This window comes from Somniosus microcephalus, chromosome 24 (assembly GCF_052327205.1).
Source record: "Somniosus microcephalus isolate GS21.2 chromosome 24, FLI_Smic_1.0, whole genome shotgun sequence".
Taxonomy (NCBI): domain Eukaryota; kingdom Metazoa; phylum Chordata; class Chondrichthyes; order Squaliformes; family Somniosidae; genus Somniosus; species Somniosus microcephalus.
Window position 1 is genome coordinate 27,716,299 of NC_141010.1, and position 17,193 is coordinate 27,733,491.

At 47.3% G+C, this 17,193-nt stretch overlaps 2 protein-coding genes and 1 long non-coding RNA gene across 10 annotated transcripts in view; 2 read left to right on the top strand and 1 right to left on the bottom strand.

The window, feature by feature from the left end:
• Positions 1–17,193, top strand: part of LOC147101147 (acyl-CoA-binding domain-containing protein 4-like) — a 274,772-nt gene that overhangs the window by 173,992 nt on the left and 83,587 nt on the right. For 6 of the 8 annotated variants that reach the window (XM_085966353.1, XM_085966360.1, XM_085966355.1 and 3 more), the window contains one exon: positions 943–1,475. The exons of 1 other annotated variant lie outside the window; for it this stretch is intronic. Coding sequence is in view for 1 of the 7 variants with exons in the window: in XM_085966360.1 (XP_085822486.1) it covers positions 943–1,023 (81 nt within the window). In the remaining 6 variants the exon portion in view is untranslated. Of the gene's footprint in view, positions 1–942; positions 1,476–17,193 lie in introns of those variants that run through there. One more of the 8 variants, XM_085966357.1, reaches the window with a different exon arrangement.
• LOC147101148 (uncharacterized) lies at positions 1,127–13,523 on the bottom strand. Its single transcript, XR_015073454.1, has 2 exons — positions 11,814–13,523; positions 1,127–2,442 (listed from the first exon to the last, which is right to left on the bottom strand). It is a non-coding gene; the product is annotated as an uncharacterized LOC147101148 (long non-coding RNA).
• Positions 14,378–15,715, top strand: LOC147101149 (protein HEXIM1-like). Its single transcript, XM_085966366.1, has one exon. The coding sequence runs from the start codon at positions 14,531–14,533 to the stop codon at positions 15,398–15,400; it is 870 nt and encodes a 289-aa protein (XP_085822492.1). The 5' UTR covers positions 14,378–14,530; the 3' UTR covers positions 15,401–15,715.

The window sequence follows — 17,193 nt, forward strand, 5'->3', positions numbered from 1 at the left end:
GTCTGGACAGAGTAGATAGGTGATCTCATTGAAACATATAAGAAACTGAGGGGAATTGACAGGGTGGATGTTGAGAGGTTGTTTCTCTTGGCTGGAGAGTCTAGAACTAGGGGGCATAGTCTCAGGATAAGGGGTCGGCCATTTAAGACTGAGATGAGGAATTTCTTCACTCGGAGGGTTGTGAATATTTGGAATTCTGTACCCGAAAGGGCTGTGGATGCTCAGTCGTTGAGTATATTTAAGGCTGAGATACATAGATTTTTGGACTCTAGGGGAATCAAGCGATATGGGGATCAGGCGGGAAAGTGGAGTTGAGGTTGAAGATCAGCCATGATCTTATTGAATGGCGGAACAGGCTTGATGGGCCGTATGGCCTACTCCTGCTCCTAATTCTTATGTTCTTAATTAAGATGCAAAAGGAAAAAGATTTACTTTATCTCAATAGGTAATTATATATATCACCCATTAAGCATGCCTTATATTTCTCACTATTAAATGCCATTTGTCGTTCATCAACCCAATTGTGTGTTTGTAAATTTATTCAAAGCTATCTTGCTCCTCAGATTAGCCTGCTATTTCACAGAACTTGTCTGCAGACTTAGACATTTCCCTGCAGTGCTTTAGTTGAAATAATTAATAAATTTGAACTGATTGTTGAAATGAGACAATCAAGGAATGGCACTGATGATAATGATGCTAATCTCTGCAGACTGAAGCATTGTGTTTTCCCAACTAAGAATAGGCCAGATATGTGGGATGAGTTACAGATACAAAAAAAATGACCAATTCATCATAAGTGGTGCACCACCCATTTTACTTCATGAGTGTGAAAGACCAACATAAATGCAAGTATCATATTTCACTGCATTAAATTATTGATCATGTGTTTGCACATTTTGCTTTAAATATTGCAATGCTAAGGATTGATTTTTTTCCCCCCAGAAGATAATTAGTATGTTTATGCCATGGAATGACATCATTGCACAACTAAAGACTGCCACAAATTTGTATATATTATTATGAATGAGTGAACACAATCAACACACGTTGCTCACAAGGCTGTTATGCCACAGAATGACAATAATGGAAAGATCCAAAAATGAACAAAATGTACTCAAATCAGTGCTAAAGTTAAATACTTTTTAAAGCAATGAAACCAAATACATTAATGTAAATTTGTACAAATATGAAACATTTGGAATTCTGTGCTTGTATCAATTGCACCAACATAAATACTGAACTATGTATGAGTAATGGCTGCTTCATAGAATAGGTATTTTGTAATTGCTAATATAAAAATGAAATTTTAAACACTGAATTGTACTATGAATGAAAAGTATCTTATTTCAGATAAATGTGATCTAAAAATGTCTATCTTTTTAGTCCAGAAGTAACATAACACTTGCAAAATGAATGACATTGTTTAAAAAATTATGAAATTAATTTATTTTAAAGTGTAAATAATAGGATGTTAAAAATTATAGTACTTCTATTAACAAACATTTAATTGGTCATATTTTTATTACAAGTGTCTGATTTCTTGCTTCTTATTTGGAGAGGTGGGACTAGCTTTGACCAGTGTTAAGAAAATATATTGTTCAGTACTAAATGGCATAGTGGGTTAACACACTGACCTTTCACCACTGCTCATGGGTTCGAATGCAGCCCAATTAATGGGATAAAAGTAGCCCCAATCTGTAAGGGTTGCTATGTGAAATGAGTTTGGGGAGTCCTAAACAAGTTGCTTGGAAAAATGGGGCCACAGCACAAAGTTTGGCACTCTCACTCGCGAGGCCAGACGGTTGGCTCACTGGTGCAGTTGGGGTGGGTTTCTCAATTTAGGTAGAAGAGAGGGACCTTTTACTGTTCATGCTTAGGAATGACTGGTGCCCATTTTTTTAATTGCTGTTTTGTTCCCAAATTCATCTCTCATTGTGATGAGCATAAAAGTTCATAATTTTTTTAATAGTTGAACCACAAATTCAGTATCCAACATTTTGAGCTTATACTGTACTTTCATTTAAATTCAGTATTATTGTACCGATAAACTAAAAATGTTTTTAAATATTGTGACAGGATATTGCTTTAAAATAATTTGACAGCATATACTTAGGCAATTTACTTTCAACCGGATATGCACACATCAGCATTGTACAAACTATTTTTCTCTAAGGCTTCACCTTGGATGCTACGCACCCATGTTCCCTTCTGCCGTTTACATCCGAAACTCATTGTGCATATTTGTTAGTAATGAGGTACAGAGTGACTGGCTCTTTTATTGATGTGTACAGACCTACAGTTCTTTGTTATTTCTGCTTTTCGTTCGGTCAATCATTTTCAGCTCATTGTCACCATTTTAATAGGAACAAAATAGCAAAGTGCTGCAGATGCTGGAATCAAGAACAGAAAAGGGTTGGAAACACTCAGTAGGCCAAGTAGCATCTGTGGAGAAAGAAAAGACTTGCATTTATACAGCGCCTTTCATGACTACCAGATGTTCCAAAGCGCTTTACAACCAATGAAGTACTTTTGAAGGAGACACGGCAGCCAATTTGCGCACAGCAAGCTCCAACAAACAGCAATGTGATAATGACCAGATGATCTGTTTTAGTGATTTTGATTGAGGGATAAATATTGGCCAGGACACGAGATAACTCCCCTGCTCTTCTTCGAAACAGTGCCATAGGATCTTTTACATCCACTTCACAGTGGAGATAGGGCCTTGGTTTAATGTCTCATCCAAAAGACAGCACCTCCGGCAGTGCAGCATTCCCTCAGTACTCCACTGGAGTGTCAGCCTAGATTTTTTTGGAGTAGGACTTGAACCCACAATCTTGACTCAAAGGCGAGGGTGCTACCAACTGAGCCATGGCTGACACTCCAGGAGAGAACAGATGTTTTGGGTATGAACCCTTCCTCAGAGCACAAACCCAAAATGTCTAGTCTGTTCTTTTCATGGATGCTGCCTGATTTACCATTTTGTTAGGATTGTGGATTCAGGAAATTCATGTTTACATCTGATGTGGAGATCATGTAACACAAGGGAATCTCTGTGTAGATAACAACACTGCTGATTGCATCCTGACCTGTGCTAGCAGTTCATTCTTATGTACATCGGACCATTTTTTCTTATGAAAACCAGGGTGGAAAGTATAAATAACAGACTGATATAGAAGAATTAGATTTTAAAAATGGTTCCCTCTTTATTTGGTACATATGCATCTGTCCTTCACCCTTGACCATCTATTTTTCTATATAACACTACGTGAGAATTGGCTCCCATGCATTCAGCACTGTTTCGATCCTTAAGCAAAGTCATAAAGACACAGTAACCTTATGAGCTCAGTATATAAAAATGAAAGAAGTGGCACATTGAAGTAAAGCTATTTAAGAATACATATTAAAATAAGTGACGGTGTGGCAAAGCCACCAAAGAGACTCTCACAGTAACTTGTACAATTGTCTTTAATCATTATTGTTACCTTTTAATGTTTGCTCTGTTTAAACAGCGCGGGATCGATAAAATCGCGATCTGACGCGATGACGTCACGTGGCGTTCCCAACGGTGGGAAACGTGATGACGTCAGGGTTGGCGGGCGTTTCCAGTTAGTCCTCGTGGAGTGAGCTAGTGTACAGACCTGTTTGGAGTTTCTCCTGCGTTTTTGTTTTGTAATACTTTCAGTGCATTAAACTAAGTTTGCTAACTACCAGTTTAGTTCACAGTGTTTTTGTTAGGAGTGCACAGACTCCTACATTGGTGACCCCGAATCCTCACGATCGTTTTTTGCGGTGGACATGGAACGCAGGCCAGTGATGGATGCCAACGCTGTGGCCTTGAAGCTCCCCCAATTCTGGGAACAACAGGCGGCCTCCTGGTTTGTGCAGGCCGAGGCACAATTTGAACTCTGCAACATCGTGCAGGACCAGACCCGATATTTGTACGTGGTCTCCGCCCTCGATAGCTCGACGGCGTCGAGGATCATCAGCCTTCTGGAGAACCCCCCGAATGCTGACAAGTATGTAGCTATCAAGACTCGGCTGCTGCAGGTATTTGGCCTTACCAAGGCGGAGCGCGCTCGCCGCTTACTGACACTACCAGGGTTAGGTGACTCCAAACCCTCGGAACTAATGAGCCACATGCTAACGCTCCTGGGGTCCGAACCCCCATGTTTCCTGTTCCGCGAGCTGTTCCTTACGCAGCTGCCCGAACACGTCCAGGCAGCCCTCGCCAGATCGGACACCGGGGACTGCATCGCGCTCGCCGAAGAGGCGGATAAAATTTACGTGGTCCGGCAGCAATACTGCGCCATGCGCAACGCCCCGCCCCAAGGGGCCCGGCCCCGGCGCCTCCGACGGCCGGTTACTGTTACTACCACTCGTTTCGGCCCGAAGGCCCGCTGCTGCCGACCACCATGTGGTTTTGTGCCCAGACCGTCGAACAGACTGCCGCGAGTCAAGAACACCGGGTCCGGTGCGTCCCCCGCGGCCACGATGGCGATCGGCGACTCCAGGAATCTCATGTATTTAACCAACTCCATCTCAGGCCGTCGTTTTTTGTGTGACATGGGGGCACAGTGCAGCATACTTCCCGCCTCGGTCCTCGACCTTCGGTCCGGCGGACGGGGTCCCCCCCTCCAAGCTGCCAACGGGGGTACGATCCGCACTTGCGGGAAACGACGGGTGCAAGTCTGTTTCGGTGGCCAGCGCTTTACCTGGGATTTCGTCACCGCTCAAATTTCGCAGGCCCTTTTGGGCGCCGACTTTTTAGGCGCCAACGGCTTGTTGGTGGATGTGAAAAATCGACGCCTCGTTCACGCCGCCACGCTCGACGGTATTTCAGGTGCGCGCAGCACGGCTGCACCGCACTCGGTCTCCTGCGCGCGGCCACCTCCCGACGACTTCTCCCGCCTTCTCGGGGACTTCCCCGAGCTGACAAAGCCCACCTTTTCAGCTTCGACCGCCAAGCATCGGGTGGCGCATCATATTTCAACAACCGGCTCTCCCATCTATGCCAGGGCGCGGTGTTTGGAGCCCAGCAAGCTCGCGACGGCGAAGGCGGAGTTCGCCGCGATGGAGAAGCTAGGGATTATTCGCCGGTCCAGTAGTCCCTGGTCTTCACCGCTCCACATCGTCCCAAAGCCCGGCGGGGGATGGTGGCCCTGTGGCGACTATCGTCGCCTCAATGAGATAACGACGCCCGACCGTTACCCCATCCCCCACATACAAGATTTCTCTGCGCATTTGGCGGGGAAGTCAATATTCTCAAAGATCGACCTCGTCCGTGGGTATCATCAGGTCCCAGTGCACCCCCAGGATGTCCAAAAGACGGCTGTCATCACCCCTTTTGGACTTTTTGAATTCCTCCGCATGCCCTTTGGGCTTAAAAATGCGGCGCAGGCGTTCCAGTGCCTTATGGACTCGGTTCTGCGGGACCTCGATTTTTTGTTCGTCTATTTGGATGACATTCTGATTGTTAGCACCACAAAGGATGAACACCTCAAGCATCTCCGTGTCCTTTTTCGACGGCTTCAGCAGCACGGCCTCATTGTGAACCCGGACAAATGCTGTTTCGGCCTGGCGCAGCTCGATTTTCTCGGCCACTGCATAACTTCCACAGAGGCAACGCCCCTTCGAGCTAAGGTGGAGGCGATCACGGCGTTCCCGAAGCCGCAATCCGTGAAAGCCTTACAGGAGTTCCTGGGGATGGTTAATTTTTACCACCGGTTCGTCCCCAGGGCCGCACAACTCATGCGGCCGCTCTACGAGGCCCTCGGGGGCAAGACGGGAAAGGAGCCCATGGTTTGGTCGCAAGAAATGGGTCGCGCCTTCGAGGATATGAAGACCGCGCTCGCGAACGCGACGATGTTGGCACATACCCTGCCAGGAGCTATCATCGTCCTCACGACGGACGCGTCGGATTACGCTGTGGGGGCCGTCCAGGAGCAATGGGTCGACGGCGCATGGCAGCCTCTGGCATTTTTTATTCACCAGCTGCAACGGCACGAACGTCGATACAGTACTTTCGACAGGGAGCTGTTAGCTTTGTTTTTGGCCATCCGCCACTTCCGATTCCTCCTCGAAGGGCGCCACTTCTCTGCGTTTGTTGACCACAAACCATTGACGTTCGCGATGGCCAAGACAGCTGAACTGTGGTCAGCTCGGCAACAACGGCAGCTGACTTACATCTCCGAGTTCACCACCGACGTCAGGCAAGTGGCCGGCAAGGACAACATCGTCGCTGATTGCCTCTCCCGCGCCGCCGTCCAGGCCGTTCAATTAGGCATTGACTTCGCAAGAATGGCAGCCGAACAGGCTGCCGACCCGGAGACTCAGGCCTTTCATTCTGCACCCTCCAGCCGAGAGATGTACCATTCCATGCGGCAGGTACCACTCTACTCTGCGATGTTTCGTTGGGTGCACCCCGTCCGATTGTGCCGTCCACCTGGCGCAGAGGTGTTTTCGACGCCATACACGGGCTGTCGCATCCTGGAGTGCGGGCGTCGCAGAAGCTGCAATCTCCAAATTCGTATGGAGAGGAATACGCAAAAACGTCCGCGACTGGGCGAACACTTGTGTGGTTTGTCAACGGGCCAAGGTGCAATGGCACATCAGGGCCCCTCTGGCCACCTTCGAGGTACCAGGGCAGCGTTTCGACCACATTCACATTGACCTAGTGGGCCCACTTCCACCATCCCGTGGTTTTACGCACCTTCTGACAATGGTGGATCACACTACGAGGTGGCCGGAGGCGGTTCCCCTGACATCCACCACCTCTGCGGATGTCGCGCGAGCCTTCATTTCATCATGGGTAGCCCGGTTTGTTGGCCCTGCGGATATTTCGTCGGATCGCGGGCCGCAATTTTCGTCGCAACTATGGAATGAGGTGGCCTCAGTGTTGGGCACTAAACTACACCGCACTACGGCTTATCACCCGCAAGCGAACGGCTTGTGCGAGCGGTTCCACCGTTCATTGAAGGCGTCGCTCAGGGCCAGCCTTCTGGATGCAGCATGGGTCGATAAACTGCCGTGGGTGATGCTGGGACGGCGCCGAAGGGGGATCTACAGTCGTCGGCCGCGGAAATGGTTTACGGTCAGCCACTTCGAGTTCCGGGCGAGTTCCTGCCGTCCCCTACGCGGCCGTGGTCTGCAGCCAGTCAGCAAGAGGCCCATCGGGACGCGGCTCAGTGTTTCCACCCAGTTCCGACCTCGCAGCACTGTTTGCCGCCTTCCAACATCCCTGGGGAGCTGTCAAAGGCCAAGTTCGTCTTTGTGCACCAAGACGGCCATCGTACCCCGCTCGCACCTCCTTATCCAGGTCCGTTCCAGGTTCTACAGACCGGGGACAAGAGTTTTGTGATCGACGTCGGGGGCAAGCCTGATCACATCTCTGTTGATCGCCTCAAACCAGCACACCTGGACCTCGAACAGCCGGTCGAACTGGCGCAGCCTCCGCGCCGGGGCCGGCCGCCGCTACGCCTAACGCAACCGTGCTACCTGCCAGCTCGCCACCTGCTCAGCGTTTTCCTCTCCGGGAATTTAGGAGTCAAACAGGCTCGTCCGACCTCCTCGGCGATTGACTTTCCTCATTAAAGACATTAAAGGCAAAGCCACCAAAGAGACTCTCTCAGTAACTTGTACAATTGTCTTTAATCATTATTGTTACCTTTTAATGTTTGCCCTGTTTAAACAGCGCGGGATCGATAAAATCGCAATCTGACGCGATGACGTCATCACGTGGGTCACATGATGTTCCCAACGGCGGGAAACGTGATGACGTGATGACGTCAGGGTTGGAGGGCATTTCCAGTTAGTCCTCGTGGAGTGAGCTAGTGTACAGGCCTGTTTGGAGTTTCTCCTGCGTTTTTGTTTTGTAATACTTTCAGTGCATTAAACTAAGTTTGTTAACTACCAGTTTAGTTCACAGTGTTTTTGTTAGGAGTGCACAGACTCCTACAACGGCAGCTTTAAATTCAGTTAATTAAATAAAAAATCTGGTAGTATCAATAATAGCTAGTATCAGTAATGGTAACCATGAAACTATCCGATTGTCATAAAACCCATCTGGTTCACTAATGTCCTTTAGGGAAGGAAATCTGCCATCCTTACCTGGTCTGGCCTATATGTGACTCCAGACCCACAGCAATGTGGTTGACACTGAACTGCCCTCTGAAATGGCCTAGCAAGCCACTCAGTTGTAACAAACCGCTACGAAACACAATAAGAATAAAACCGGACAGACCACCCAGCATCAACCTCAGCACCGGCTACAGAACCGACAATGGCTTGACATAGTCATACTCACAGAATCATACCTTTCAGCCAACGTCCCAAACTCTTCCATCACCATCCCTGGGTATATCCTGTCCCACGGGCAGGATAGACCCACCAGGGGTGGCTGCACAGTGGTATACAGTCAGGAAGGATTGGCCCTGGGAGTCCTCAACATTGACTCCGGACCCCGTGAAGTCTCATGGCTTCAGGTCAAGCATGGGCAAGGAAACCTCCTGCTGATTACCACCTACCGCCCTTCCTCAGCCGATGAATCAGTACTCCTCCATGTTGAACCCCACTTGGAAGAAGCACTGAGAGTAGCAAGGGCACAGAATGTACTCTGGGTGGGGGACTTCAATGTCCATCACCAAGAGTGGCTCGGTAGCACCACTACTGACCGAGCTGGCCGAGTCCTGAAGGACATAACTGCCAGTCTGGGCCTGCGACAGGTGGTGAGAGAACCAACACGGGGGGAAAACCTACTTAACCTCGTCCTCACCTATCTACCTGTTGCAGATGCATCTGTCCATGACAGCATTGGTAGCAGTGACCACCGCACGGTCATTGTGGAGACAAAGTCCCATCTTCACATTGAGGACACTCTCCATCATGTTGTGTGGCACTACCACCGTGCTAAATGGGATAGATTCAGAACAGATCTAGCAGCTCAAAACTGGGCATCCCTGAGGCGCTGTGGGCCATCAGCAGCAGAATTGTATTCCACCACAATCTGTAACCTCATGGCCCGGCATATCCCTCACTCTACCATTACCATCAAGCCAGGGGACCAACCCTGGTTCAATAAGGAGTGTAGTAGAGCATGCCAGGAGCAGCACCAGGTGTACCTAAAAATGAGGTGCCAACCCGGGGAAGCTGCAACATAGGACTACATGCATGCTAAAAAGCAGAAGCAGCATGCTATAGGCAGGGCTAAGCGATCCCACAATCAATGGATCAGATCAAAGCTCTGCAGTCCTGCCACATCCAGTCGTGAATGGTTGTGGACCATTAAACAACTAACGGGAGGAGGAGGCTCCATGAATATCCCCATCCTCCATGATGGTGGAGCCCAGCACATATTTGCAAAAGGCAAGGCTGAAGCGTTTGCAACCATCTTCAGCCAGAAGTGCCAAGTGGATGATCCATATCGGCCTCCTCCTGAGGTCCCCATCATCACAGAAGCCAGTCTTCAGCCAATGCGATTCACTCCATGTGATATCAAGAAATGGCTGAGCGCACTGGATACAGCAAAGGCTATGAGCCCTGACAACATCCCGGCTATCGTGCTAAAGACTTGTGCTCCAGAACTAGCCACGCCTCTAGCCAAGCTGTTCCAGTACAGCTACAACACTGGCATCTACCCGACAAAAAGCAGGACAAATCCAACCCGGCCGATTACCACCCCATCAGTCTACTCTCAATCATCAGCAAAGTGATGGAAGGTGTCGTTGACAGTGCTATCACTAGTAACCTGCTCACTGATGCCCAGTTTGGGTTCCGCCAGGACCACTCGGCTCCAGACCTCATTACAGCCTTGGTCCAAACATGGACAAAGGAACTGAATTCCAGAGGTGAGGTGAGAATGACTGCCCTTGACATCAAGGAGCCCTAGTAAAACTGAAGTCAATGGGAATCAGGGGGAAAACTCTCCACTGGCTAGAGACATACCTAGCACAAAGGAAGATGGTTGTGGTAGTTGGTGGTCAATCATCACAGCCCCAGGACATTGCTGCAGGAGTTCCTCAGGGCAGTGTCCCAGGCCCAACCATCTACAGTTGCTTCATCAATGACCTTCCCTCCATCATAAGGTCAAAAATGGGGATGTTCGCTGATGACTGCACAGTGTTCAGTGCCATTCGCAACTCCTCAGATAATGAAGCAGTCCATGCCCGCATGCAACAAGACCTGGACGACATTCAGTCTTGGGCTGATAAGTGGCAGGTAACATTCGCGCCACACAAGTGCCAGGCAATGACTATCTCCAACAAGCGAGAGTCTAACCACCACCACGTGACATTCAACGGCATTACCATCGCCGAATCCCCCACCATCAACATCCTGGGGGTCACCATTGACCAGAAGCTTAACTGGACCAGCCACATAAATACTGTGGCAACAAGAGCATGTCAGAGGCTAGGTATTCTGCGGCAAGTGTATCACCTCCTGACTCCACAAAGCCTTTCCATCATCTACAATGCACAAGTAAGGAGTGTGATGGAATACTCTCCACTTGCCTGGATGAGTGCAGCTCCTACAACACTCAAGAAGCTCAACAACATCCAGGACAAAGCAGCCCGCTTGATTGGCACCCCATCCATCACCTTAAACATTCACTGACTCCAGCACCGGCGTACCGTGGCACAGTGTGTACCATTTACAAGATGCACTGCAGCAACTCGCCAAGGCCCCTTCGGCAGCACCTCCCAAACCAGCGACCTCTTCCACCTAGAAGGACAAAGGCAGCAGGTGCATGGGAACTCCATCACCTCCAAGTTCCCCTCCAAGTCACACACCATCCTGGCTTGGAAGTACATCACCGTTCCATCATCATCGCTGGGTCAAACTCCCTCCCTAACAGCACTATGGGAGTACCTTCAACACACGGACTGCAGTGGTTCAAGGCGGCGGCTCACCACCACCTTCTCAAGGGCATTTAGGGATGGGCAACAAATGCTGGCCTTGCCAGCGACGCCCAGATCACATGAACGAATAAAAAAAAAGTTAACATGTAGCCATCACAACTCTTGACATCTAGCACATGGTTGGTGGCCCAAAAAGTATCAAAAGTGAAAGCCCAACTATACAAAGGAAGCTCCAAGAAGCAAAACTGAAGCCCGGGCCTCTGAGGGTCGGTGTTTGGTGGGAAAAAGATGTATTGGATGGATTTCCAACAGGACATGGGTAGTTTTATGAAGGAGTTTAAATATTATTTGGAAACTATTTAAGTTCTTAAGTGTTTATGTTATACATTGTACTTTAAGTTGTATATAGTTGCCTAATTGAGGAAACAACATGGCTGCCCAAAGAATCAGGAAAAAATTGATGAGCAATTTGAGTTGATTGTGTGTTGTGGCGGTTGTTGGTTCCTCATTGGTGCATTTGAAAAAATTTGAGCGATTTGCTTGTTTGATTTTGTTTGCGTTGATGGTTTGTGATTTTCCAACCTGTCTTCTGGTTCATCATTGGTAGATTTCTCGACTCATCTGTATTTGAGCAAATTAGCATGGTGAACTTACAAATAATGGTTATTTGAGCCAATCAGGTAAGTGTGGTAGACATTTTACATCTGTAGCATTTTAATGCATGATGGAGAATTTTTCCATGTACTACAGACAGGTACCAGATGTAAAACTTATTTATATAATCATCCCAATTATGTTATTTGGTTTGTCCACACTTGTTACAATTAAGGATGGCAATGGAAGTAAATGGAGCAATTTCTTGTCAACATTATTCAGCACCTCACCCAAATAAAAGAAACTAGTCCTTAGCAAGTAAGCGCACCCTATATTGCTCCAATAATACTCTACAACTGTACTTACAAAATTTTAAAAGCATCAGGCTGGCTCAGTTAACACCACGGTCACCTCCGAGTCAGAATATTGTGGGTTCAAGTCCCATGTCAACTCATAATCTAGATTAACGCTCAAATGCAGGACCAAGGTCCTGTCTGACTGTTCCAGTGATTTAAGCAGATGCCAAAGATCCAGTGGGAACTATCAAAGGGCAGAGTGTTTCTCCTGGTGTCCTGGTCAACATTCCTCCCTCAACCGATTTACTCATTGCTGTCATGTTGCTGGTGCAAAGCACTTCTGAGTCTGTCTACAAAATAACAAGTCATTTCAGTTCAAAAGTAATTGTATGAAGCACGGAGACATTTTGAAATGTTTAAACAGTATTAAAATATTTATCATTTGTGCAGTGTAATCTGCTCATCCCTGTATACTAATTTACCCTATCATGTCCAATCAATACATGTTGTTGATGTAGAATTGGGCATACATTTTATAACCTGCCTGACATTGTTTGACTGACATCAGCGTCTTAGCAGGAAGTAAAGCGAGATTGACTTTTTAAGTTCTAATGGACATACTGAATTCTTTGCATCACTGAAATTCACGTTTATTAACTGTAATCTATTTGGATTAAATTTCAAAGTTTGAAAAAATATCTGCCTGAATCAGGCAACTGCTCCAGCTGCCCAGCAATACATCCTTCCGAGGATCGGGTGGGCCATACTGTCAGTAGGAATGGGGTGGCAAGTCATTCCTCGCCGTATTTCCACCTGGTGAGCAGCCTCAAAATCTACCCTCATCTCTTCACCCATGCCTTCAATTATGTCTCCTAACCTCTTCCTAGCCTGGCATCAAAACGTATCTGTGAAGTTCTTTGGGATGTTCTTTATATTAACAATGCTATATAAATGCAAGTTATCATTGACAATGTCATGAGCTGCATTAACATCAATAGATAATTTAGCTATGCTTCAACATTCATGTTAATTTGACAGTCTGGGTTGAACTCAAAAAATATTTCAAACTAGTCTCCATCCCCATATTATAAACTCACCATTTAAACTTTTTAAAAAAACCAGCAGTTCAAAATAACAAGAGGTTGTAATCAGTTTTTAACTTTTGAGATTTAAAAGTGGCACGGATTCTATTTATCACAACACTCCTTCAAACGTCCAGAGACCAGTGTTTACACACTAAGACACAAGTGTACATTAGTATAAAGGATATTTTAAAATGGTGGCAGGGGAGATGTGGTTTGGAAGTTAAAATGGTAACTTGTATTGGAATTGAATGCAGCTCACTGGATCTTTCTTAAGTAGCCACCCTTGTCAAAAAAAAATCTCCAAACCCTTAAGTTTAAAATAAGGGAATTAAAGCAGAACCCTTTTATGTTAATGCTGGGGAGACAAGACACGGGAAACCCAAACAGGGCTGGTGTAAAGGAATGCTGTGTTCCAAATAAGCAGGGAATGTGGAGTGTTCCTGCTGCAGGAGAGATTTCAGTGGCAGTGGGCGAGGCCCCCCGGGTCTGAGGTCTCTGGGCCCGGGTCTGTGTCTACAGCCACCCTCCCGGAGTGGGGAGGGGCTCCTCCTTCTCCCCGGCCCCTGCCGTTCGACAACCAACATTCGGGCCTCTCACGGTCACAACTGCTCGACACCGCCATCTTACCACAATTCGTCACCACCCCCCATTATGAGAACCGAACCCCAATCCTCCTCACCGCCCCTTCCCTTTGTGTCGAGTTACAACCGGCCGCTTCACATCTCCCTGCCCCCCCCCCTTCTTACACTGGTAAACAGTATTCTTCCGCCGCTCATTGCTCTTAATATTATTTTAAACGGTCATATATTGACCAGGAACACAGGTGAATCCCGAAATAATTTGCATTCGCAGGATTTGCCAGCTTCAGGTTAAACGCTGCAGCGCTGATAATTGGGGACTACTTTTTACGATTTCGGACTTGACTTTCTTTCCCGGGGTAAATGTTTTGTTCGAATTCCGAACGATTGCACTTTATAATTTCTGTTAATGGAGAAAAAATATAAAAACGATGGAATTTTTGTAGAATATTTATGCCCCGAGTCTTTTCTCCAAAGCACGGTACAAACCTTCCATTGTAATCACTGACATGACATGGACCCCTCCCCCCTTTTTAATGGCACAGTCAGCGAAAATGTCTTGTTGGTACACGCCCCACAATCTCCAAGGCGTTAAAGTGATTGGCGGAAAGGAGATGTGACGCGGGATGATGGGCAGCGCCGGCTGCCAATAGTCCAGGCCAGCTTCGGTTAGCAACAGCGGAGGAAGAATCTTAATGAGGCGCCCTGACCAACCGGCGGAGGCAGGGGCGGGGCCTGGAGCGCGTCGCCTGCAGTCGGTCGGCCGGCCGGCGGACGCGCGCCCGCGCGCGATTTCGGGATATGGAGTCCGAGCCGCGCGACCCTGCAGCGGGCGGCGGGTTTAAAAAACTACAACTCCCAGAGAGCCGTGCGCGCTGGGCGCTTGCGCGGCAACCGATTCCACCCCTCCACCCACCCCGCCTCCCTCCCTTTATATATTAAACCGCGTCGACCCAGCGATAACAGCAGTTGGAGGTTGGTGTGTGTGGGATGAGGTTGGGGCGGGAGCGAAGTGTGAGGCGAAACTTCTGAAAGAAGCCCAAAAAAGGTGGGGAGGGGGCGTTAAGTCTACACGGGATTGACAAGTCGTCTATCAAACAGGACCGCTTATGTTTTAACACAAGATGGGGGACCAGTTGGTTTTGCAGCCTGTGGACTGTCCCTCGTTGGGCAAGTCTCAAAGCTTGGAGCATCCCTCATCAGCCAAGAGTGTGGCCATCAATAATAATAATAATAACAGCGGGGAGGAGCCTGGGGGGCGCTTGCTCCTGGCAAGCCAGAGCCACTCGCCAGGGGAGAGCTGCCCCCCGAGTGGTGGCCATCAGCAGGCACCAGCCCAGTGCCTGCCCAGGCTGTCCAAGAGGAGGCACCGGAGGCGGCCGTCCAAGAAGAAGCGGCGCTGGAAGCCCTACTTCAAGCTGTCGTGGGAGGAGAAGAAGCTGCTGGACGAGCGGGAGAGCGTGCGGGCGGCCAAGACCCGGGCCGAGATGTTCGCCAAGGGCTTCACGGTGGCCCCCTACAACACCACTCAGTTCCTGATGGAGGAGCACAACCAAGAGGAGCCCGATTTGAACACCGGCGTCTGCCCCAAGCGAGCCAGCAAGTCGGATGACACCAGCGAGGAGGAAGAGCTGGAGGAAGAGGAGCAGGACAGCGGCAGCGACGGCATGGGGGGCGACGGCAGCGAATTCCTGCAGAAGGACTTTTCCGAAACTTACGAGAAGTACCACGCCGAAAGTCTGCAGAACATGACCAAACAGGAACTGATCCGAGAGTACCTGGAGCTGGAGAAGTGCCTGTCCAGGCTGGAGGACGAGAAAAATAGACTGAGGTGTCGGCTGGAAGGGATGAAAGCGACGAGAAGCGGAGATGCAGCAGAAAAACAAATGAAAGAGATCGAGCACGAAGTGGAGAAGTTAAAAGCTGAAAACGAGAGGCTCGAGAAAGAAAACGAACTGTATAAACAAGAAAGATTTTTAGAAAACGGAGAATAAAAAAATACTTGGACATTAATCAACTAAAATGTAAATATTTTAATTGATGTAAGCGTTTTATAAAAATGCAGTGGAAGAACATCATCTCCCCTCCCCATTTTGTTGTTTATGCGACATGTGTACATTTCTGTTGAACTTTTATGATGTGCAACTTTGACTGGCTTATTTTTCCCTTGAGGTCGAGGTATACAGTGTGTTTTTGACACGTTACTGGCAAACTTTTGTTTGCGTTTTGTCCAGAGTCTTGTACATCTTCAAAATGACATCTATCAGATTAATAGTCTAAGAATAAATATAACATTAGTAAAGTAATAACGATGTTACTGGCGTGATATTTGTGTGCAAAGTAATTGCCTTTCAGCAGTGTAAAGGGATCATTGGCCATCGTTCGTGGCCAAATGTCGGGTCAAGCTGCGAGACTGGCGTTTTTGAATGGGTATGAACATTCATTGCACTGTTCACCTTCAGATCCATTCGATCAACGGCCGCACTGCTGGTGAATCTCGCTTATAATCAACTACTTTATTGGTCTCCAAAGTATCTGGTGAAAATGTTTGTACAGAGTTGCATTTTATTGAAAGTCCAATGATAAGGACACAATTAGTTATAGTGTCAAACCGTGTATATTATATGTGCCATTATAAACATTTAATATTTTAGGTGCTATAATTACATCATGTCAATCGGGAGCAAACATATGGCACACTTGGCTAAAGATTTCATACGTTTGCCAGAAGAAAGGTGCAATGGTAATGTGTAAAGAATATACATATTACAACTGCAACTGAGCTTAGTACATTATCGTCAGTGTGAAGACCAACAAGTTTGTCCCTGTGCAACCAAAAGCAAGTGTGTACGGACCTTCAATCTAAACTAGACGCAGAAAGCAGTGAACAAAAGGTAAAAAGGGCCTTGGGTGATCATTTTTATTAATTCGGGTGAGATCAACACACCTAAACGGATTTGATGCTGGCTGTGAAGAAACCTGATGGAACTGAAGGTAAGTAAGAAGGGGAAAAAGTGAATTATTTTAGGGAAAACGACCCCTTGCATTGCCTGTTTAATAACTAACCCACGCCATTTACTACGGCCGGGATTCAATTAGAATTTTACAGCGAAAAGCTGCTAGTTATAAATCGTCAGTCCCGGCTTTAAAAAATAGGCACTTGTTATATTTTCAAAAAGGGTGACGATATTTGAACGTTCTGCATAAATTGCTGACACCCAAGTTATATGTTCATCTTTGAAATTATACAAGAGATCAAGATTGGAATAATTTATTTCAAGCAGATAGTGAAGCTCTCTTAAATGAACACCATAGGAAACAGTAGATTTTCCTAATGCACAAAGCAATACCATCGATTTAGCCTTTCAGGAATTTAACACGATATGATTCAACACTCCTTTATACCATTTTGGTCAATTTTAAATCTTGCTCAAATTGATATTCCACATACATATCAACAGAGGGCGCATTTCCCTCGCGAGGAACAATTGACAACCACCTCTAACTGGCCCTTTTTTTAAACAGCATAAATATTCCGAAAACTACAGGTATTGCCTCTGACGTGTATCTTGTTGCATTTTTGAAAGGCATGGAGGAGACTTCAATTTGTTAAAACAGGAAAAGTTTCCACATTGCTTCATTGGTAAACAGTCTTCTTCTTAGACAGTCCCTCGGAACCGAGGATGACTTGCTTCCACATTAAAAATGAGTTCTCAGGTGACTGATGCGTCCAATGTGGGACCTACAGTCTCTGTCACAGGTGGGGCAGACGGTGGTTGAAGGGGTG